The sequence below is a fragment of the Saccopteryx bilineata genome, chromosome 4 (genome assembly GCF_036850765.1).
Source record: "Saccopteryx bilineata isolate mSacBil1 chromosome 4, mSacBil1_pri_phased_curated, whole genome shotgun sequence".
In the NCBI taxonomy this organism is placed as follows: domain Eukaryota; kingdom Metazoa; phylum Chordata; class Mammalia; order Chiroptera; family Emballonuridae; genus Saccopteryx; species Saccopteryx bilineata.
The window spans coordinates 48,813,470-48,837,265 of record NC_089493.1 but is presented as its reverse complement, the minus strand read 5'-3'; the positions used below and the strand labels follow the sequence as shown (position 1 = coordinate 48,837,265).

The window sequence follows — 23,796 nt, the reverse complement described above, 5'->3', positions numbered from 1 at the left end:
ATGCACTAATGCTGGGCTTATGCATACGCAGTCATCCAGAAATTCCCCTGCTGGTGATACACCCACAGAACTGCTTACATTTGTGCCCCAAAGGACAAGCACTATGTTTATTGTTGCATTGCTCACAATAGCTAAAACCTGGAAACTGCCCACATGCCCACCCATGGTAGGATGGATAAATTATGAAATAGTCCTAAAATGGAATACTATCAAACAATGAAAATGATCTAAAACTACACGCAGTAATAAGACAGTAATATGAATGGATCCAACAAATATAAAAGTGAGCAAAGAAAAAGCCATGCATAAGAGTGCATGCAGTTGGCTCAGTGGTATAGTGTCAACCTGGCTATGGAAGTCCCTGGTTCTATTCCTGATCAGGGCACAGAGGAAAAGCAACCATCTGCTTCTCTACACCTCCCCACCCCTCTCTTCTCCTTCTGCAGTGATGGCTCAGTTGGTTTGAGTGAGTTGACCCCGGACACAGGATAATTCCCTGGATTCTCCTCCTTCAGGTACCAAAAATAGCCCAGTTGCCAAGCAACAGTCCCAGATGGGCAAACATTGCCCCATAGGGGGCTTGCTGGATGGATTCTGGTGGGGTGGGGTGCATGTGGGAGTCTGTCTCTGTCTCCTCTCCTCTCACTTAAAAAAAAGTGCATGCTGTATGATTATGTTTATGTGAAGTACAAAAGCAGGCAAGATTAATTTGTTGTTGGAAGGCAGGATACTGGTTACTCTTGGCAGGGGTAGATGGAGACTGTTGTCTGGAAAAGAGCATAAGAAGGGCTTCCAGGGGCTGATAATATTCTGTTTCTTGATTTAGTACTAATTACACAGATGTGATCTGTTTGTGAAAATTCATTGAGCCATTCATTCATAATTTCTAAACTAAAAATTTATGTAATGTTATTTTTTTTATTTTACAGCTGCTGGCTTAAATAGTTTTAGAAATTATTTTAGAAAACTTACAACCTTGCAGTTCTTCCTGTCTGACATAAAGCGACAGAGCTAAAACAAGCTGTGGGATGCTGGAGCTGGCTTGTACTCACTCTCTTCCCATCTCCGAGGTCAGTGCCCTCACTACGGGTAGCTGAAGTCAGCCATGACAAATGCTGAAATCAAGCTTTACATAATTACCAACACATTGTTGAATAACTGCAATGCCAACAACAAAACCCCCACACATCTATTTCTTCTGAATAAATAATAATCACTTGATATCGAAGAAGTCTGGCATCAAAATGAACAATACTGTTACTCCTCTCAGAAGTCTAGCACCGAATGTGGCTCTCGCTGTGAGTTAAGGAACTCCAGGCCTGGTTCACATCTCAACTCGAGTTTCAAAATCCCCAGGATGAGAGGGTGAGAAGGCATGAACATATTTGCCCTTCGTTTTCACCTTTTATTTCAATCAAATGTTACTTCTCATTTTAGGAAGTAAATATCGAAAACAGCTTTTTATGCCTTTTTGACCAGCCCCCTCTGCCCTGCCCTTTTCTTTCTCTCCAAGTAAAAGACAATGAGTGCCATCTATAGACAAGGTCATTACAGACCCACCCGTGGGTTGCTCCACTTGGGATCTGGACGCAGAGCTCAAAGCGGGGCAGCAGGTGCTCTTCTCTCCTCACTTAGCGGTTCCTGCGCTGTCAGCCTCCCTCTTACCTGGCTCTGGAACCTCCTGGCTTCCAAGGCCAGGGTCCAGTGAGGGGAATGAAAGATGCCGCAGTTACCTGGCATTTCTTCCTTTGATCCCCAAATGTTGAAGCCCCAATTAAGAAACTTGAAACAAGGAAAATTAAAGCTTCTCTTATAAAGGCACAAGCAGTAGATAGCAGATAGTTTTATCCAAGAAACTCCTGTCAGGAACAGAATCACAGAAACATCAATAAATCTGGGTCCCAATTAAATCTGCCACTGACTGTGACCTTAGTTGTCATTTAATCCTACAACCTTATCTACACAGGAGAAGGTGGAAGTCCTGGGGAGTCAAGTAAGTAGCCCAAGAGGTGGACACAAGATCAGAACCGAGGCCTCTAACTCTATCTCCTGCTTTTTCTATTATACTTGGTCACCACTATGCCAAATTCCTTGATGAACCCCCCTCCCCAACTCTCACTCTGTGTTAATGTTTCTGAAATTAGGATGTACCTTACAATACTTTAAAAAGAATTATTTTCCTTGAAACAAAATAAAAAATATGTTATTAACTTGTTGGCATCTTAGAATCTGGGCAATGTGGATTTACAACAGATATTTACATTTAAAAATACATACCAGAGATTTTTTATATTGAAAATGTCTATAGTACATTTAAAATATGATTTGGTTTACACAAAGTTTTTGGAAACGCATGCCCACATGGGGCTGATTTTGGAAACATTCCTTAGTAGTTTCTTGCCTGCTATTTTTTTTTCTTCATTTTTGCTGCCCTCCTTTAAGTCATGGCCTGAATTCCCTGCAAACCCCCAGTAGTGATGAGAGTCAGAAAGCCTTGAGCAGGCCCTGCGGAGGAACAAATGGCGATGCAGATGGCTGAGCTGTCCTACCGAACTCTCAAGACTGGGGGAGGGGTCTGATCCAACTGAATTTCTCACTGCTCTCGGCCAATTTCTAATGTGATAGTTAGTTTTATGTGTCAACCTGACGGGGTGCCCAGATATTTACTACGTATTCCCTCAAGTATAAGACACCTTTCTCCAAATAATTTGGGGTCTAAAAATTGGGTGTGTTTTATACAGTGGTTGTAGATTTTTTTACTTGCATTTCCCGTTTTTTCGCCCTTGTTTTTGCACTCATCGTTGAATATAGTGATTCGTCATCAGACACTGATGAGGACAAGCTAATGGATGGGAGTTTTGACAGTGATGAGGAGTTGTATGAATTTTATGATGAATAAAACTTGAGTTCAGTAACTTTCTGTAATACATTTTTTTCAAATTTTGGGCCCCCAAATTAAGGTGTGTCTTATACATGGGAGCATCTTATACACGGGGAAATACAGTAAATGTTATTTCTGGATGTGTCTGTGAGGATGTTTCTGGATGAGATTAGCATTTGAAGTGGTAGACTGAGTAAAGGAGATCTTCAGTGACCACAGCCATCATCCAACCCACTGAGGACGTAAGCAGAACACTGGGGTGGAGGAGGATAGGATTTGTTCTCTATGCCTGCCTGCGTGAGCTGGGGACTTGGTCTTCTCCTGCCCTCAGACTGGGAATTACACCATTGGCTCCCCTGGTGCTTGCATGGGTCTCCAGCTTACAGATGGCAGTTATGGGACTTCTCAGATCCCAAGTGCACGAGCCAATTCCTTATAATAAGTTATATATCTCTATAAAACCTCCTATTGGTTCTATTTCTCTGAAGACCCCTGGCTAATGTACCCAACTTCTACCTCATTTGTTGCAAGATGCATTGAATGTAAAAAATCCCTGTGTGCTCTCTTCTCAGAGAACATACAACCTAAAAGAGGATCACAGCAAGAACACAATGTTTCATTAAAAAATGTTAATTTAGCAAGCAGGAATTTCTAAATGTTTTTTTTTTTTTCATTGATATATTCCCAGCACCTACAAGAGTACCTGAGGACCAGAACAAATAATTTAATGACTTGAATAATAAGTTATTAATTATCGAAGACCTGCTAACTCTAGGCACTTCCCAAAGACAATCTCATTGAGCTTGCCATACAGCTAAGGAGGTGGGTGGTGTGTTCACAGATGAGGGAACCGGGTCACAGATAGATTAAATAATTTACCAAAGATAAACTCAAGGAAGTGAAAGAGAGTTATTCTGGCTTCAAAGCCTGGGCTCTTTCTCAGGGCCCTTTTTCTTCTGGAATGATATATCAAAGTCAGGAGTGACTCTAAGGGAATGTCATAATCTCCTGCTAAAATTTTCTATCTCCTAGACTTGCCTTTCCTTTACAGTTCTTTTTTTTTTTCTTTCATTTTTCTGAAGCTGGAAACAGGGAGAGACAGTCAGACAGACTCCCGCATGCACCCGACCAGGATCCACCCAGCACGCCCACCAGGGGCGATGCTCTGCCCATCCTGGGCGTCGCCATGTTGCGACCAGAGTTACTCTAGCGCCTGAGGCAGAGGCCACAGAGCCATCCCCAGTGCCCAGGCCATCTTTGCTCCAATGGAGCCTTGGCTGCGGGAGGGGAAGAGAGAGACAGAGAGGAAAGCGTGGCGGAGGGGTGGAGAAGCAAATGGGCGCTTCTCCTGTGTGCCCTGCCCGGGAATCGAACCCCGAACCTGGGTCCTCCGCACGCTAGGCCGACGCTCTACCGCTGAGCCAACCGGCCAGGGCTCCTTTACAATTCTTTATTCTCTGCCTCTCTGTGAAAGGCACTATGTCCTTCCCTAGCTGCTTAGCTTGCCCTCTTCCCCAGGGGAGAGACTGATGTGTAAGGGCACCAGTCTCCATGCACTGTGTAGCCCTCCACATATATAGATGAATAATAATAATAATAATAATAATAATATCTAATAATAAAACCTTGGAAAGGCTTTCTCATACATTCGTTCTGTCATCCAGTCCTTATCACCAGCCCAGGTCTGGGCAGAAACTACCAGCCCCCTCTAACAGGTAACACTAGCACACATGAATCATGCACTTACTCTGGCCAGGCTCTGTTCCAAGGGCTCCATTCCTTTCATCTTCACAACAATCCCTGGAGGTTAGTTTGATTATTATCTCCATTTTACAGATGAGAAAAGGAAGGCGCAGAAAGGTAAAAGGGAGTTACCTAAGTTCACACAGCTAAATGGTGAAAAACTCAGGGATTGAACCCAGGAGGTCTGCTTCAGGCCCAGGTTCTGAACCCCTCCACTTTGTTCCCTGAGGAATAGTAGAGCCAGGAAGAGAACCCAGCTTTTCTGGCCCTGTACCAGTAAGCTGCACCATACCATGCAAGCAATCCCCACGATAGCTTTATCAAGGAAAGGACTTTTTAGCTGAGCTCACATCCTTTGCCCTCACTCTCATTTTAGTGCTTGCTACAAAAGGGTTTAACCAGAGACTAGTTTTCGCATTTCTGCCATGTTCAAGCTATTTCCTGTTTTATCTGTTTTATTTTCTGTTACCTGAATTCTTGCTGTGCCTCTCAGATTCTTCTAGCTTATATACCATATTTCTTCATGTATAAGATGCACCCTTTTTCAAAAAATTTGGGTTCTAAAAACTGGATGCGTCTTATACAGTGGTTGTGGCATTTCAAATGCCATAGATGGAACTGAGGACGAGGCAGTCTATGAAGACAGTGATTCGTCATCAGACACAGATGAGGACAAGCTAATGGATGGAAGTTTTTACAGTGATGAGGAGTTGTATGAATTTTATGATGAATAAAACTTGAGTTCAATAACTTTATGTAATACTTTTTTTTTTCAACTTTCAGGCCTTAAAATTAAGGTGTGTCTTATAAATGGGGAAATATGGTATGTGTCAAAATGCTGTCATCATTTGCTCTCATCCAGTAAGGCACTGATGTAGCAACTTCATAGTGGCTTATGTGGTCAACAGCTTTTAGGAGCAAGGAGGAGGAGTCTCATGTTTCCTGTAGGTGTCATGGTTGCCTTGATAGGGTATTTTAAAGTTTAAGGTAAGGTGATCATGAGCTGTCGGACTTATGTCCTGTCCCCCAATCTCAGCTTCAGCACGCACAATGTCCTCATAAAGCAATTTTAATGATCCTCACTGTTAAATCAAAGAAAGAGTTCATGGTGGACAAGACACTAATATGAAATCACAGCTCACAGCATAATTTACACAGCAAATCTTGTTCTAGCAACAGCTGTTTCATGACCTTGGTTTTAATATGTTACAAGGACCAGTTTTTTCAGAGGCGCTTAGGAATAAAAATGGTCACACACTGTTATCTGTGTAACCATTATCTTTTCTCTGGGCACATAAAAGTGCTTTGTTTATGTGATCAAAATGGAAACCTCCCTTACTGTGTGAATTTCCCAAGTTGAGCAGCTGAATACAACCGGAGCTCAGTATCAGCCAAATAGCCAGTGATCTCACGCTACATCATCAGTATCCTGAGTCTGACTCAACAGTAAGGGCCCATCCAAGCCACACTGGGCCTTGAGGTAGTCAGAGTGGGGTTGGAACTCTGAACACAGATCATATAAATTCCTTAAAGGGGCTGGGAAGATTAAAGAACAATATGATAAGAGGGAATGTAGTGGGTTTAATGTACCAATGATAAATATGATTTAATGCCTGATGAAAAATCAGGAGATGTAAACAAATATTAAATTAAATTTAAAGTCTAATATTTATGCAAATCTGTTCAAACTAATTTAAAAATGACTAAAAACACTGGGTTAATTTGTAACAGAGACAGAGAGAGGGACAGATAGGGACAGACAGACAAGAAGGAGAGAGATGAGAAGCCTCAATTCTTCGTTGCTACACCTTAGTTGTTCGATTGCTTTCTCATATGTGCCTTGACCTGGGGTGGGGCCTACAGCACAGTGAGTGACCCCTTGCTCAAGCCAGCGACTTTGGTCTTAAGCCAATGACCCTGGGCTTCAAGCCAGCGACCTCTGGGCTCAAGCCAGAGACTATGGGGTCATGTCTATGATCCCATGCTCAAGCCAGTGACCCCGCACTGAAGCTGGATGAGCCCGCATTCAAGCTGGCAACCTCGGGTTTCGAACCTGGGACCTCTGCGTCCCAGTCCAATGCTCTATCCACTGTGCCACGACCTGGTTAGGCAACACTGGGTTAGTTTTTTTTTAACTGGGTTAATTTTTGATGGCTATATTTCACAATAATAACTTTTTGTACACATAGTTTTAGAAAACTAAATAGTTGACCATAACTCAAAAGCTGTAACAACAAGCAAATTAAATAACATAAGTGGTAAATTGATGATTTTGTTTTCATAAAAGTAAATAGAAGACATGAGGGATTAAAATTATAATGTAATTGAACTATTTGGCTCCACTCAGAAGAGAGTAATTGACCAGTCTTTGGTCAGCCTCCAAATTGGGTAATAATCTTCTACCTATTAAATCACTCCTTCCCTGTTTTGCAGATGAAAATTTATAAATTATTCTGTACTTTCTGTTCTCAACATAAGCAGAGCTTCCAAGTTCTACTAAATATCCACGATATTTAATTTCAGTGGTAGCTTTATATCAATAGATTTTATGTTTGTACTTAGTTAAATCATTTTATGGCATGTTTAAAAAGAAAAGAGTTATGTGAATGCATTTTTATACAACCCAGATGTACATGTTATAATCTTATTTTAACATTATAGGTGATCGGCCAAGTACATTATAGTAATCTATTGTTGGGATCAGTGCCAGCCCTGAAGCTGCTGCTCACAAGGTATGACTTGAGGAGCTGTCAGTACTGGGACCTTCACTGGGAAGAAAGCCAGGGCTGGGCAAGCCAGTGTTAGGCTGTAGGCAGAAGGTGCACAAGCCAGACGGACTGGGCAGAGAGACTCCCCAGAAGTTGCTGGTCAAGGTTCTGGAGCTGGATGAGCAGATAGGACACATACTCTGGTCAGAACAAGGCACAGAGATGATGAAGAAAGAAGGCTCATATATTGGAACTAAATCTGGGCTCACAGACAGAGAAGAATCACAGGAGACCACAGGTAGAGAGGAGAAGCTGTGAGTACTGATGGCTAGTAAGGAGCCAACAAAGCTGCCAAGCAGCACACCAGAGCAGAGAAGAACAACAGGAAACTCTCTTTTGCTTCATTCCATAAACTTCTTTTATGCTTCTGGTTAGAGCAGGAACCAGTCAGACTGCCACTCTAAGGGAACAGCCATGCAATGCAGTAGGTCCCCCCGTGTGAGGTTCAAAGCAAAACCTAATCTCTACAGATTTCTCCATTTCCATCCTTATGCTGATATCCTACCATGAGATGGGTCCTTTGAGCAAAGGCACTATCCATTGAAGTCCAATGTTAAAAAACCAAAATCTATTTGTAATGAAGGAACATTAATTAAATTGTATAGACAAATAAAACAGTCTCTTAAAATAAGTTCTAAGAAATCAATTTTAGGGGGGTAATATGTACTATATGGCTTTGGTAATTTACTGAAGTGTTCTTGGATTTGTTTCTCTTATTTTGAAGGAGGTTGGGCATATGATCTCAAAGATCTAATGTCCCTTTTATCAATTCATAACTTTTAAATGTAGTGGAGAAGCCACCATCTATTTTGACACCCTAAAGTGACTTTTTTTGAATACCACATTGGTAAGCCATAAGTAACAGAAATCATAGCCCTACTGGAAATTTATACTATTGTATTCCATTATCAAAGTCAGGAGAAGTGGGACTAGATAAAGGCAAGGAGGAAGCACAGCCACCATATCCAAGGACCTTGATAACTAAAGCATTACCCCCCTCCTCCTTTTGGACTTTTCCAGTTTTCTATTTGTCAAGAACCAATCTTGATAGAGCTTATACAAGTTCTGCCTCAGAACTGGATAATAAAGGTTTTTAGGCAAGGAATTAGTAGTAGGTCCTACTGGGCCAGTCTTGACAAGTTTTTCCTCATGCTCAAATCTGTGACTGTTTTTTAGTCCTTGTAAGTATCTCTCACAGATAAGAGGCTCACATCTCTGTCTCTTCAATTTTAAAAGTAAGTGCCCAAAGTAGAAAAAGAACTCTCACAACTCAACAATAAAAGAGAAGTAACCCAATTTAAAAAGGGGCAAAGGATTTGAACAGACATTTCTCTATAAAAGGTCTAAAAATAGCCAACAAGCACATGAAAAGGTGCTCAATATCACTAGGCAATGCAAATCAAAACCACAGTGAGACACCACTTCTCATTCACTGGGATGGCTCTAGGCAAAAAGACAGACAGTATTGGGGAGGCTGTTGAGCAACTGAGCCCTCATACACTGCTGGGAGAACTGTAAGATTGTGCAGCCTATTTGGAAAATAAGTATCAAGGATATTCTCAATGCTAGAAGCATTAGATTTCTTTTTGGCTTTATGGTTTTAAAAATTCATGTGAAATATTTATGTGCTGATTTGCCAGTTAATAACAATAGTTTTAGTAATATGTTTTATATCTACAAAGCAGGACCTTACTATCAATTCAAACTTTTCCACAAAATTATTTTGGGCTGTGACCAGAGGAATTAGAAACCCATGTCCTAGTACAGGTGTAAAGGTGCCATTTTGAACTGTAAAGCAGTGGTAGTTACATTGTTTATCCTTATTGTGTGGTTGAAGCCAGCTTGGAAATCAGTGGTTCTACAAGTCTTTATATACTATATGTCTTGATCCTTAAAGTAGAAAGTAGATAAAATTTTATTTAATACTGAATAATGTTTTAATTCCACCAATCTCAGATTCAATTCCATCATGGCAGAGGATAGTCAGATAACATGAATTGAATGAAAACATCAACTTCCTCATGTGGCATTGATTGTGTACTGAAAGGTGTTTATCATATTTCTTTGCTAAGCCTTGGCCAGAAGATTGATTGATGGTCAATAAAGTCAATAGAACTGCTTGTTAAAAGCACCACAGATATATCTGTACCATGTAAGAGGTATTAAATTGGATGGAAGTCCAATTTTACACTTGATTTTACGTTACTAATGCTCTTGGGATAACATTTCATAAGGGGGGTGGCATAGCATAAGTGACAGCATTTTATCAGTTTTATAAATTGGTGTGTCTGAGTGATGGAATGAATATCATCAGCAGTACTATGTAATGGACTACACATATCTACAGTAAAATCAGCTGTTGGTTATTTGCACTGAAGAAAAGAAACTAAAATATAGATGATCAAAAATGGGAGATTATGTTAATAGAGTCATTTCCCTTTGGCTTTTGGTGAGTTGTAATTACAGTTGAACCTGTGTATATTTAACCTTCCAAGCATTTGCTCCCTACAAAAAATCAGAAAGCCTTATTAGGTAGAAGCTGTATAACTGCCAATATTCACACTTATTTCTCTCTGCAACCTGCTTTTTTTTTAATAGACTAAATAATGGTTTAGACTGATGCACAGCACAGGTCAGAGCAGCGTGGCCTTCTTGCAGGCTTGTTCTGGAGCATGGGAGAGAGAGTAACAAGTATTTGGTGTCTAACAGTGGCTTATTAAAATGCAAGCTGCAAGCAAAGTAACAGTAAGAATAGGATAAACAAAAATCTCAATAAAGCTGAATTGATGCTATCTTGCTGGAAAATCGGCTTCCCATGAATAAATCAGCAGCAGATCAGAATTAACCACCTATGTGTACTGGCTAATGACAGAGGTAGCTATTTCCACACCAAACACTGTTAAGCATTCTACTTCCAATGCTAATTCTTTAAGAAACAGTTTTTTAAACCAGAACTAATCATGTAAAACACCCAACGCTTATGAGAAAACTTTTAATTTGGCAATTCTTAAATCCATTCTTAAACAACAGGCTTTTCCAGTTCATAGATTCCTTTTTATATTATGGTAAAAGGTGGGCCAGGCACATATTCATGAATAGGAACACATGTATTTTCTTTCAACTACCTTGGCAAAAGGTACAAGAAGAAAACTGAAAGTAAACCTAAAGCAGATACTTGCTTACAGGTTTAAATATATTTTTATGTTTTCCACGACAGACTTATACATGTTTTAGATCTGCAGAGATAAGAGATACTTAAAATGCCAAAAAACTCTACTTATTCTTTTATGTCATTTCTATCAATAAAAAGGAAGCAAACCTATAAATAGTTTTTGGTGCCCTCTTAAGTCTTACACCTGAGGTGACCGCCTCACTGGCCTCTCCCTAATCTTCTGTACCCACCTACCCAAAGGGGTGGGGTCATGACCCAGACAGCCATCAGGAAATACATGACTCAAGTTGAGCCAATTGGATTCTCTCTTCGAGCTTGAAAATGAGAACTAAGAGACACAGAAACACTAGTTAGATGATGGTGCACACTTGAACTAAAATGTCATGCTGAGTTGGGACTGGAGGAGTTAGATAGGGCCTTGTGTAGGTCAAGGAGTACAATACTGAGAAAGAAGTACAGATGAGAGTTAAGCATGTGGCAGATTGTATTATTTGTTCAAACTCTTCTCTGCCCACTTCTACAGGACTCTTCCCCTCTTGCCTCTCTGCTGGAAGAATGTATTTCTCGTAACACAAACATCGAGTTTGACCACATGACTTGTTTTAGCCAATGGAATGTAAGTGGAAGTGACATGCCACAACAGAGTAGGATCTTTAAGGGCCCTTGAGTGATTCTGCTTTGCTGTCTTTCCTCTGCCATAAGTTTGGCACAGGAGGGCCACAGCTGATTCTCAGTGAACATTGACATGAGTAAAAGATTAGATGTTGTTTTTGTAATTCATTGAGCTTTGGAAATTGTTTGTTACTATAGCATAACTTAATCCAAGCTGACAAATACAAAGACTGAACTTAGTTTCTAGCTTCCCAGTTTCATTCTTCTTGTGAGATGATTTTGTTTCATTTCCATTGAATTCCTCTGAGATCAGTGAGGTGGGTTTACAACCAACAATCCCTGACAAAACTGATAAAAATGATAGTATAGAACTATTTTGCTCTTAAAGATTTATCTTGTAATGAATTCTATCCTCTGTGCCAAAGTTAAGTTATATGCATATACTTACTTTGAGGAGTGTTCAGGTGAGAGAAGTGCAATTCACTGTACTGATGGTAAAGGTAATTTTTGTCTGTGTATTATCTTATTACTGAATACAAGAGGGCTGTGATCATTTTTTCTTATTTTATGCAAACTGTGATTTGACCCTTTTCTTGGTATATACAGGAAAAACAATTTCTAATGCTTTAATGTGGTAACAATAGCTTCACTGGAAAACCTGAAAAAATAAACTGAGTCGTTTCAGTTATTGTTTTAACTTTGTTATTAAAAAAATAAGATACCTTTGTGTAGTATTTTTATTCTCTGAGCTTAATTCAACTGAGTGTTCTCTCTGAACCTCTTTTAGGTCACCTCCCACAATAGCCTTTGTACTGCACTCTGTGCTCAGAAAAGAGCCAGCGAAGTACCCCAAGCTGGGGGAACGAGATTTTATTGTTGACCAGTGAAACAATAACTTCTATTTTATGTAAAATCTTTCTCTTGGGTCAAACTGAAATTAGCAAGGTATAAACATTTATTTTTTCAAAATACCTCCACAATATAGTGTTAGCTCCTTTTCACCCTTGTAGATAGGAAGCACAGAGAGCTTATGAGACCTGCTTAAAGTAACTAGTAAGTAAGTGGCAGCATCAGATCTGAAAGCCAGATCTCCTGTCATCTAGTTATTTCCATTATATCAGTAGGAAGAGGAACAATTAATTTCTCTGTAGCGTTCTCAATGCCTGCAAGAATGTTTACATTGCAAAGAGAATGTTCTGTTTGTATTAGAAATAAACTTTAAAAATTAAAAAGTATGAACATATGCTACATATTATATTTACCACAGGAACATTTTTTTTTTTCCCCTGAAGCTGGAAACAGGGAGGCAGTCAGACAGACTCCCGCATGTGCCTGACCCGGATCTACCTGGCACTCCCACCAGGGGGCGATGCTCTGCCCATCCGGGGCGTAGCTTGGTTGCGACCAGAGCCATTCTAGCGCCTGGGGCAGAGGCCAAGGAGCCATCCCCAGCGCCCGGGCCATCTTTTGCTCCAATGGAGCCTCGGCTGCAGGAGAGGAAGAGAGAGACAGAGAGGAAGAAGAGGGGGAGGGGTGGAGAAGCAGATGGGCGCCTCTCCTGTGTGCCCTGGCTGGGAATCAAACGCGGGACTTCGGCACGCCAGGCCCACGCTCTACCACTGAGTCAACCGGCCAGGGCCACCACAGGAACATCTTATCTAAGATATTGTGTTTACTGCTGATATATAGTTAACTGAATATCATTTTAGTTACATTAAATAATATATTTTGCTACAGAAATATTTAATGTCACCTCTCTACAAAGCAAATGTTTTTTTCCAGAATAATTTAAAAATCAAAGCATAACAACTGACGGTTTAAAAATGTTTAAATCGCAAATCTTCATAAAAAAAAGAAGAAGAAGATAAGAAACAACATTGAGACATGATTCAGAAAGAAGAGTCAGAGTTTAGGATAAAAAGGAAAAGAAAATCCTTGCTCAACAGCACAAACCCATTATTGATTCAATGACTGATAAAACATCAGGAATTCAAGGATAATGCTAGATTTAGGAATGTAAATTGCTAAACCTACAAAGTAATAATAATGGTTCCAATTGATCATTGAAAGTGTCTACAAAGTCATTTTTGTGTGTGTAGCAATTCTTCATACCAACTTAAAGCTGGATAAAGGAGTATAGCAAGCACTGATATTAAATAAAAACTGTTACCAGATATTTATCTTATAAAGTCACTTTGTGCATTATTTTTCATAAATTTTGAAGGTCAAATATATCTGAAAAGTACTTTAATTTGGTAGGTTGACAACTAATGAATTTTAACTAGTTGTTACTAAAACCATTTAAAAAGAAACTTTAGTCATTTTGTCCTGAGTGTGTAAGATAATGACTTAGAGCCCAAAGACAATATTCATTCACAAGATTTTCTCTGTTTTTTAAATAGAATTTATTGGGGGTGACATTGGTTAATAAAATTATATAGGTTTTAGGTGTACAATTCTACAACACATCATCTGTATATAGTATTGTGTGTGTGTTCACCTCCCCAGGTCAAGTCTCCTTCCATCACTATTTACCTCCCCTTTACCCTCTTGTACCTCCCTCCACACAAGATTTTCTTTATCACTAGAAACGGCTAATTAATATGGAAGACTATTTTTTTTTTTCCATTTTTCTGAAGCTGGAAACAGGGAGAGACAGTCAGACAGACTCCCGCATGCGCCCGACCGGGATCCACCCGGCACACCCACCAGGGGCTCCGCTCTGCCCACCAGGGGGCGATGCTCTGCCCAGCCTGGGCGTCGCCATATTGCGACCAGAGCCACTCTAGCGCCTGGGGCAGAGGCCAAGGAGCCATTCCCAGCACCCGGGCCATCTTTGCTCCAATGGAGCCTTGGCTGCGAGAGGGGAAGAGAGAGACAGAGAGGAAAGCGCAGTGGAGGGGTGGAGAAGCAAATGGGCGCTTCTCCTGTGTGCCCTGGCCAGGAATCGAACCCGGGTCCTCCGCACGCTAGGCTGGAAGACTATTAATGAAAACTTTTATGTCTAGTAATTACCTGCCCAACTTTGGGAGAATACTTAGTGTAATTCTTTGTTATCCTATGTTTTAAAGAGCATAGAAATTCTGGCCCATGAGCTTTTGTGGCAGTAGAGGCATCATTAACTAGAACATAAATAGACATATGAGAAAAATAGAGCGTTAACACATTAACTACATTATTAAAGAGATAAGGCAGGACAGTAATGTTTGTTGTTCATCAACAGATGGTAAGTGAATGCTAAAATCTGTCATCTTTCCACCTTATTTTTTTTCCTGCCAGTTTAATAATCCTGATAATGACTGGATAAAATTACATCTACATACTCTTTTGGAAAAAATCTGCACAAGATGAGAGAATAAATGATTAAAAAATAAATAAAACAACTTTCCCTTCCTAACCTACTTTGTCAAATCTCAAGAGCTCTAACATTATTCTTTTTTTTAGCAGACATCCAAATTTCAACCTAGTGTACAGTACAAGTCTATTCACAACTTCCATTACTGATAAGATAAATGGTTTAATATTTCAAATCTACATAGGGCTAGACAGATTTAAAGGTTGCTTTTAGTCTTAATAGGTAAAGTATAGGCTCTAGCCAACAGAACAATAATGCTATGGTTTGATCATCTTCATTAGTGTGTGACTCTAAGTTTGTTGTTTTTTTTCCAGCCAGGGTAATTAATGTCTTAGTTCCAAGGATAGTTTTACAGGGAAGTTCAATAGTTAGCAGTTTAAGAGTGAAATCACAAAATAAAATAAAAACTGGCCATGAAATAAATTTTTGCAAAACTTTCAAAATTATCATTTAAAAACATTTAAATTGAGGCATTCTCAAAATAGTGGCTTGTGCCTAGCGGGGCTCAAATTTGTGCTAAATTAGATCTCCATCAGGACTGATACGGTTTAATAGGTTATATGTGAGAACACAAATGACTATACATGTGGATCACATTCAATTAATACTGAGTCAAGAAACCCTCCCTGATTGCTGAAAGTGGTGATTTATTTTCTTTCTGTAAATAAAATACCAATGGCTTTCCTCAAAGGCCAGTCTCCAAGGAATGCTGGGAAACCCTGAGTGGGGGGGCATATCTGAGGACTGAACACTATCTTCAGGCCCTGCCTTACTCTTGGGCTTGCAGTTAAATGCTGTGAAGAACCCCCTTGCCCCACCATACACAACAATCTGGAACCCCTGCCCGGCCTTGCCCTTCACACCCCCAACTAAGTGGATTAATTACTTAAAAAGTAGAAGTCAAATTTATGCACATCTCTTCAAGAGTGGTTCCCTGTCTTCCAAGCCCTGCGGAGATAACATTATAAAGCTCTCTTTCTTCTTGAAAATAACAGAATTAAAATAGATAGCATGCCAGATAGTGATAACTACTACTGAGAAAAATAAAGTAGGGAGGAAATGAAGGGGTGTTTGAGATGGGTGGCAGCAATTGTGGTCAGGAAGATCTTGCGAAGGTGGTATCTGAGCAAAGATCTGAAGGAGGCAAGAGAAACGGCTATAGCATTTTGGGGAAGAGCATCCTAGGCTGAGGGAACATCAAATGCAAAGGCACTGGGGCAAGAAGGTGTCTGGTCTTGGTTGAGGAAGAGTAAGAGGGGCATTGTGGCTGGAGCAGAGGGAATGAGTCAAAAGAAATGAGATGGATGAGGCCAAAGGGCAACAGGTCATGTGGGTCCTGGTGGATCATTCTAAGGATTGTAGGAGAAACGCTGGGGATGACTGGAGGATTTTGAGCAGAGGAGTGACATGGCCTAACACGTTAAAGGCATCCTGCTTGAAGCTAGCTTTGGTGGAGGCGCGCGCTATCAAAAGCGTCCAGAAAGATAAATTTGGTAACAGGTGTCTCAAAGTTTGCACAGACAACTATTGAAGGAGGAAAAGTATGGAATCCTAGACAAGTGGGTGTGTAGGTGGTCGGGAGGGCCGGGTTATCCTGGGAAACTCGCTTGCCTACCCCTCAGGCCTTGACTTGTAACACAGAAACCGCGGGTCCTACCACTCCAGCCCCAGGTTTCCTGGAGAGAGTCGGGATCTAAGTCTGCAAGCCGAGTTGCCAAGGCGGTACAGGATTTCCTCACCCCACACCTCAGTCTCTTGGGCGAAAAACACACGGATCCGCAACCCCTCCAGCGGGTTCGCGGGGTCTGGGCCAGCACCGGCTCATCAGTATTCTGCCTGCGGCGTTTCTCCCGCCTCCACTGTGACTCACGGCGCCTGCCTATCCAACTGCTCCAGACCCCCGCTATCAGCGTCACCCGACCGCCCCCACCTCTTCTTCGGGGATCGCGGCCGGAGCCCCACAGGATGCTCTCCCCTGGAGCGACCTTGGCGACCCTGGGCACTGGTGCCACTTTGCCCAGTTACGCAGCGCATTCCAGTATGCTGGCCTCAGCCTCAAGCTGCACATCCGCAGCGGAGAGGGGGCGCCCTGCGCCTGGCTCACAGGCAGCGCCCCCCAGGAGACCCGCTCTAAGGCATCCGCGCAACAACTGTCTGGAGATAGTCAACTCTCCAGTGCACCGTTTAAGATCCCCCTGCGTTTCCTGCAATGCACCAGATGGGGGAAGCAAATATTGTAGGCACCTGCATTGGGCGCCCGCTGGGATGTACTGTGCGCAAAAAAAAAAAAAAAAAAAAAAAAAAAAAAAAAAAAAGACTGCTGCAAAACTGGAGGGTCAGAGGCGCGGGGACTTGGGTATGGGTTTTCTAAGGACTCACCTTGTGCAGTTTCCACATGGCCCCTAAAGCCTTGACTTCGTGGCTGGAGTGTTTACCCTCCTCCAAGCACTGGTAGCACACGGGCATCTTGCACTGCACGCAGTACATGCTGTGGTTCTCCAGCTCATGGTCGGTGCAGGTCGAGACCTTGCGCGGGCTCAGCCGTCGGCTAACGCGGCCCTGGGCAGGGGGCACCAGGCGATGCTTGGCGAGGGGACCCCGGGGCGGGTGGCAGCGAAGGCGGCATGGATCGCAGTAGAAGACATCGCACTGTTCGCACATGACTGTAGCCTCCTTGGGCACCTTCTCGCAGAGCTGGCACTTGAGGGCCGCAGCTTTGCTCTGCTGGTAGCGATCAATAACCCCTTCCAAGACGCGGTTCTTGGGGAAGCCACGGAGACCCCGGTCATCCAGGATGAGGCTGCGGTGGCACTGGGGGCAGGTTATACAGGAGTTGCGGGGCACCGGAGCCAAGGCCGGTGACAGGTGGGTGGCCGGTGGCGGCATAGCCGGGGGGAACACGCGGACGCCGTTGGGAGACTTCTGGCACGGGGTAGTGGGGGCGCTGGCAAAACCCCCGTAGGAGCCATAGCCGCTGTCCGCCTCGCTGTACAAGCTCATCTTGTCCAGGTCCAGGTAGTCATAGTCAGAGACCCCAGAGCCCGAGGCCCGACGGCTCTGGGGGGACTCAGACTCCGGGGTTTGCACCAGGATGTTGCGGGCGCACGCCTGACATAAATTGTGAGAGCAGGGCAGAATGATGGGCTCCCGATAGAAGGACCCGCACACGGGGCATTTTAGCTCTTCTTCCATCTCTTCCATGAGGACCGGGATGGGAGCGAGGCAGTCGCGGCGGCAACGGGTGGCTGAGTTGGCGAGAGAGCCTATGGGTCTACGGCGGCCAGCACCTTGGCCAGTGGCGGCGGCGGCTGCAGCCGTGGCGGTGCCTTCCCGCGTTGTCTGGACGCCGACTCCCTCCCTACCAGGCGCACTCTGTGAGCTCCAGCAGCGCGGCTCCGCGCGCCAGTCCGGGCCCGCCCACTTCTTCCCTCCTAGTCCCGCCCCGGCCTGTGAACAACGGTCTATTGGACGTCGAGCGAGGAAGCAAAGCTCTTATTGGCCAAACACCCCGTCTTTCTCCTCTCGACCGCAGGCCACAAGGGGTTTGGTGGAGGACTGTGAGGACGAGGGAAGTCTAGCTCCCCGCGGCACGATCTCGGGAGGGGGCTGGCGTGCGTTGGCGAGGGGACTCGGAAGGCTGAATTAGGCGGTATGACTCATCCCTCGCTCCACTTTCTTCCGACCTCCGGTGCAGTCACCCAGGAGCAGGGGGCGTGAGAAACCCCTCCCCGCAGTGAGTGGGCTGGCGGAGGTGCTGGTGCTTCTCGCCAACAGTCTGCGTTTGGCTTGCAGCTCTGCTCACCGCGCCGACCAGAGCAGACCCTTTCTTCTTCCGCTGCTGGCAGCCTTGGCAGGCCCTCACTCGGGCCTAGGCTTCTGTATGGCAGCCGGGCTTTTGTCCCCCTCAGTAACCCGCGGAAACCTGCCCCAGGCGCTACTCTATCCCGGAGTCTGACGGCGCCGGCGGGCGCCCGGGCAAGCGTCTCTCCAGTCTTTCATCCAGTCCTAAATCCAATCTTTCACCCTGTCCTTGGTGTGGAATAATTATCGACTTCCTAGAGATTTAAACTAGGTGACCGATGTAAAGGCTCATTCTACTTTTTCAAATCTCTGCCCCGTTATTTACCTCTTAAATTCAGGGTGGGCAACAGGCTTCTAAAGGTATGGCGTGAACACGCCGCTGTCCCCCTTGCCTCTCCCCGCCTCCCACAGACTGTGCTCATCTCAGCACCGGTTGAGAGCCAAAGGCTAGCAGGACCTTTGGTTCAGTTGAGGTAGGAGTGGGTTGCCCATTTCCGAGCGCCCATAGTTCAGTAATGAGCTCCTGATAAATCACTGCGTCGCTGTAGCGTCTCAATATTTGACTCCAAACAGCTTTATTCAATGTCAAATGGCATGAGCATTTCCCACAGCTTCAGAATGGCTCTTTCTCTTCCTTCCTTCCTTCCTTCCCTTCCTTCCCATCCTTCTCTCCCCTCCCCTCCCCTCCCCTCCCCTCCCCTCCCCTCCCACAGCTTCAGAATGGCTCTTTCTCTTCCTTCCTTCCTTCCTTCCCTTCCTTCCCATCCTTCTCTCCCTCCCCTCCCCTCCCCTCCCCTCCCCTCCCCTCCCCTCCCCTCCCCTCCCCTCCCCTCCCCTCCCCTCCCCTCCCCCTCCCCCTCCCCCTCCCCCTCCCCCCCCCTCCCTCCCTCCCTCCCTTCCTTCCTTCCTTCCTTCCTTCCTTCCTTCCTTCCTTGCAATGGTGATGGCAGGAAGGTGATGAAGGGGGTTCTAATGTTAGTCCTCATATATTAAGCATCCTTCTTCTTCCTCTGGAGAAAGCATTGCTGGAGATATTTGGTCCTACCCCTTGCCTCCTGTAGAACTGTTGAGTTGATTGAGGACCAAAAAAAGAAAAAAAAATATATGTATGTATACACACACACACACACACACATATATACATATATTTTATTCAAGTGACATTTGTGACATTTTTGAGGTAATAACTTACTTGAAATAGTACATGGTTGCCTTTGGTTGAATGATTCATGAAATAAATGACAAAACTCTTAAGTTCTAAGAAATCTTCCAATTTTTCATCTTCCAAAAAAGAGATAATTTGGTTATATGCAGCTACATTTATTGTTTAAAACCACTTTACTGCCCAGAAAAGAAAAATTGGACTCTTCATAACCCTGCCCTTGGAGAAAGAGTCAAATAAACTAGGTTATCTTTCCAACATTTTCTTCAATGAAAACAGCACTTGCCCGCTGTTTGGAGGAAAATGTTATCATTGATATTTAAAGTTACACTAATCACAAATGCTATGATTTATTTATAACCTGGCTTTTAACTGGTTGTGTGGAGAGCATTCACAGGCATATGTACTCTGTTTATATAGAATTTCTTTATGTGGGTTTGGAACATCTGTATCTGCAGGATATATCTAATTTAGAGATCCTATGAGATTTGCCAATAACAAGTAGGTAATTTAAAAATTTTTTACTGATTTGAGTGAGAGAGATAAAACATCAATTTGTTGTTCCATTAGTAGGGATTGAACCCACACCTGAACTACCCAGCCAGGGCTACAAATAGATAATTGTTAAGAAAATGTTAGAAGTGTTAGTACCATTCATGATTTACAATCATTTCTATGACTTTTGTATGCATTTGGCCAAATGTCACAATAGATTTGGGCCATGGCCTTGGATGTTTCAAGGTGAACAGCTGTTATTTTTATGAGTTTGAATTTTATCACAGTATATCATCTAGTATAGATTGTGTCTCCCTCAATTTTATATCTTGAAATCCTACCCCCCAAGATGATGGTATTAGGTGGTGCCTTTGGGAGGTTTAATAGGTCATGAAGGAAGAGCCTTGACGAATGGGATTAGTGTTATATATAAAAGTGGCATAAGAAAGCTCCCTTGCTCCCTTCCAACATACTATATGAGGAGGCAGGCCCTCACCTGGTACCAAATCTGTTGGCACCTTGACCTTGTATTTCCTAGCTTCCAGAACGGTGAGAAACAAATTTCTGTTGTTTGTAAGGTACTCAGTCTATGGTATTTTGTTATTGTAGCCCAAGCAAACTAAGACACCATCTAAGAATTCTGCTTATTAGCAGAAAATGTATACTTAGCTTAAAATAAAAGATAGCCTTAGAGAATGTCAGTAGTGTAATATGGTATTGGTTTCACAGAAACTCAATGGAATACAGATTTATAATATATGCAAGTATACAAATATTTCATCTATTCTGAAATATATTGAGATGATTTAATTATTAGATCTATTTGGTCAAGAATTAGCTAAACCAATTCCAGGAAAGCTCTTAAAATGACTGTTATTTGTTGAGTGTTCATTCTGTTCTAGGCATTGGATTTATTCATTTACATACATTACCTAGTTCAATCCTAGGTACACTTATCCCCATTTTTAAGATGAGCAAACTGAGGATAAGCAAAGTACTCAAGGTCAATATTGGTAAGGCTGAATTTGAACCCAGGTATGTGTAAATTTGTTTCTTTGTTCATTTGTTCATTCATTCATTCATTCATTCAACAGATTCTGACTTCTCTCTGTCAGGCTCTGTGTGTGATAAAATACCCCAAATAATCTTTGTTTATTTCTATGCTATTCTGCTTACCTTCCCTGAGAGTTTATTTTTCTTGAATTAATTTCTCTATAACATTTTTGTAAACCTTAGAAGATTTTAAAGCCCCCCCATGAGTTGTATTTAAAGGGAAACAAACATTTGAGTGTAATTGATGATATTATAGATATACTATAGACTAGAGAATATCTTCTCTGTTCCAGCTGGTAATCAGCCCATGCCTTGAAGCACAAGGATTCATAGCTTTGTAATTTCCTCACTCCTGGGGTGACTGCAGATGTTCTCATTTGTGTAAAGTGTCTAATTATTTTCTGAAACTTGCCATTCACTCAAATCATGCTCTTTAGCAATGAGTTGAACAAATTTAAAATGTTCTAGCAGCTTTTCTGTTTTTATTTTTATTTATTTTTTATTTTTAGTGAGCGAGGAAGTCAGAGACAGACTCCTGAATGCGCCCCGACCGGGATCCACCCCGACCGGGATCCACCCAGTAAGCCCTCTAGGGAGCAATGCTCTGTCCATCAGAGGCCATTGCTCTGTTGAAACTAGAGACATTTTTAGCACCTGAGGTGGAGGCCATGGAGCCATCCTCAGTGCCTGGGCCAAATTGCTCTAATCAAGCCTTGACTGTAGGAGGCGAGGAGAAGAGAGAGAAAAAGAAGTGAGAGAGGGAAGAGTAGAAAAGCAGATGGGTGCTTTTTCTGTGTGCCCTGATCGGGAATTGAACCTGGGATATCCATATGCTGGCCCGACGCTCTACTACTGAGCCAACTGGCCAGGGCCAGCTATTCTGTGTTTGAAAAGGTAAACAAGATTGATGAACCTTTAACTAGACTCACCAAGAAAAAGAGAGAGAGGACTCAAATAAATAAAATTAGAAATGAGAGGGGAGAAATAACAACTGACACAACAGAAATACAAAGGATTGTAAGAAAATACTATGAAGAACTGTATGCCAAAAAACTAGACAACCTAGATGAAATGGACAAATTCCTTGAAACATACAATCTTCCAAAAATCAGTCTGGAAGAATCAGAAAACCTAAACAGACCAATTACACCAAATGAGATCAAAACAGTTATCAAAAAACTCCCAACAAAGAAAAGTCCTGGGCCAGATGGCTTCACAAGTGAATTCTACCAACTATTCAAAGAAGAACTAACTCCTATCCTTCTCAAGCTATTTCAAAAAATTCAAGAGGAAAGAAGACTTCCAAGCTCCTTTTATGAGGCGAGCATAATTCTGATTCCAAAACCAGGCAAAGACAACACAAAGAAAGAAAATTATAGGCCAATATCTCTGATGAATATAGATGCTAAAATCCTCAACAAAATATTAGCAAACCGGATCCAACAATATATTCTGTTTTTAAAAAAGACTAATGTTTACCAATGAAAAATTTAAGTGTTTTTCTATTTACTTTTGACTACAGTGCTTAATTATTAACACACCAATATCTTTCATTCTAAAGAATGAACACTCAGAGAAGAAGGCATCCTCTCTTATCTTCCTTCATTCTCTCCTACAGTCACTGATCTTTAGCTGTAGAGGGGAAAATCAATGAAAGGAGCTGATTCTAGGCTCTGGCACTTTAAGATTCTCTACCACATAGATAAAAAAATCTGCATTTACTTTGTAATTAATGATATTGCTGAATATGTTTTATACACTTTGCATTATTTGAAAAGGGATGAGGGGTGATGTTCTAGTCCAAAAGAAATTCAGAGGAAACTTCTTTTTATGGGGTAATTTAGCCCATTGATATTTAATTTTATACTTGGCATATTTGTGCCATCCTTGAATAATTTTTATATTTATTGCTATCCATATTCCTTTGTCTTTTTTAATTATGCAATTTTCATAGTCAGTTAAGAGTGTTTTGCTTATTCATTCAGTACTACTGGAAGATGTACTCGGTAAGCAACCACAAGGAGGAAAAGTCACAGATGGAAGAAAAATCACAATCGAAAGACTACTTTTCCTGAATTAAAAAAGATATGAGATTACAGATTGAAAGAATTTTAGAATTACAGAGGACCTTGATGAAAAAAGACCCACGCATCTATAGCTGCAATTCTTGAACTCTAAGGAAAAAAAGAACTATCTCAAGATGAGTAAGGAAAATTGTTTGTATTACAAGTCCAGTAATTGCTCTTTCCCTAGAAGTTATTGCCCAACCTGCTAGAGTTTCATTCTACATGTGCATGTATTGTGTTCAGTCAAAGACCCAAACAAATCCCCACGGTACCTGAAACTTGTTCTTTGTCTAGTTTTTTCCTCTCTGCAAATCATAGCTTCATTGGCCTTCCCAAGATCTTCTGTCTCTCTCCTCAAGTCAGAGAGATGGGTGGGCTTCGTTTGGGTTTCTCCTTCCTGTACCACAGTCTGGAAATTGCCATCGGGTAGAAAACTTGGCTGAAGATAGGACTCACCTCTTTTTCTGCCTTCTCTTAGGAAGTGCAGTCCTATACACACAGGACCAGCAGTCATTCAGATTCCTGTTAGCCAGAATAAAGAAAACTTATGGAATATACAAAAATCAATTTTATCTCTATATACAACAGTGGTTCTCAACCTTTCTAATGCTGTGACCCCACAATACAGTTCCTCATGTTGCGGTGACCCCAAACCAAAAAATAATTTTGGTGGCTACTTCATAACTGT

At 42.2% G+C, this 23,796-nt stretch overlaps 1 protein-coding gene across 14 annotated transcripts in view; it reads right to left on the bottom strand.

Moving 5' to 3' along the window:
* TRIM9 (tripartite motif containing 9) overlaps positions 1-17,880 on the bottom strand; it is a 111,136-nt gene extending 93,256 nt beyond the window's left edge. For all 14 annotated transcript variants that reach the window (XM_066276063.1, XM_066276066.1, XM_066276070.1 and 11 more), the window contains exon 1: positions 16,911-17,880. In XM_066276063.1, the coding sequence (XP_066132160.1) occupies positions 16,911-17,732 (822 nt within the window). In that variant the 5' untranslated portion in view covers positions 17,733-17,880. The remainder of the gene's footprint in view (positions 1-16,910) is intronic.
* Between the last annotated feature and the right edge of the window lie 5,916 nt (positions 17,881-23,796).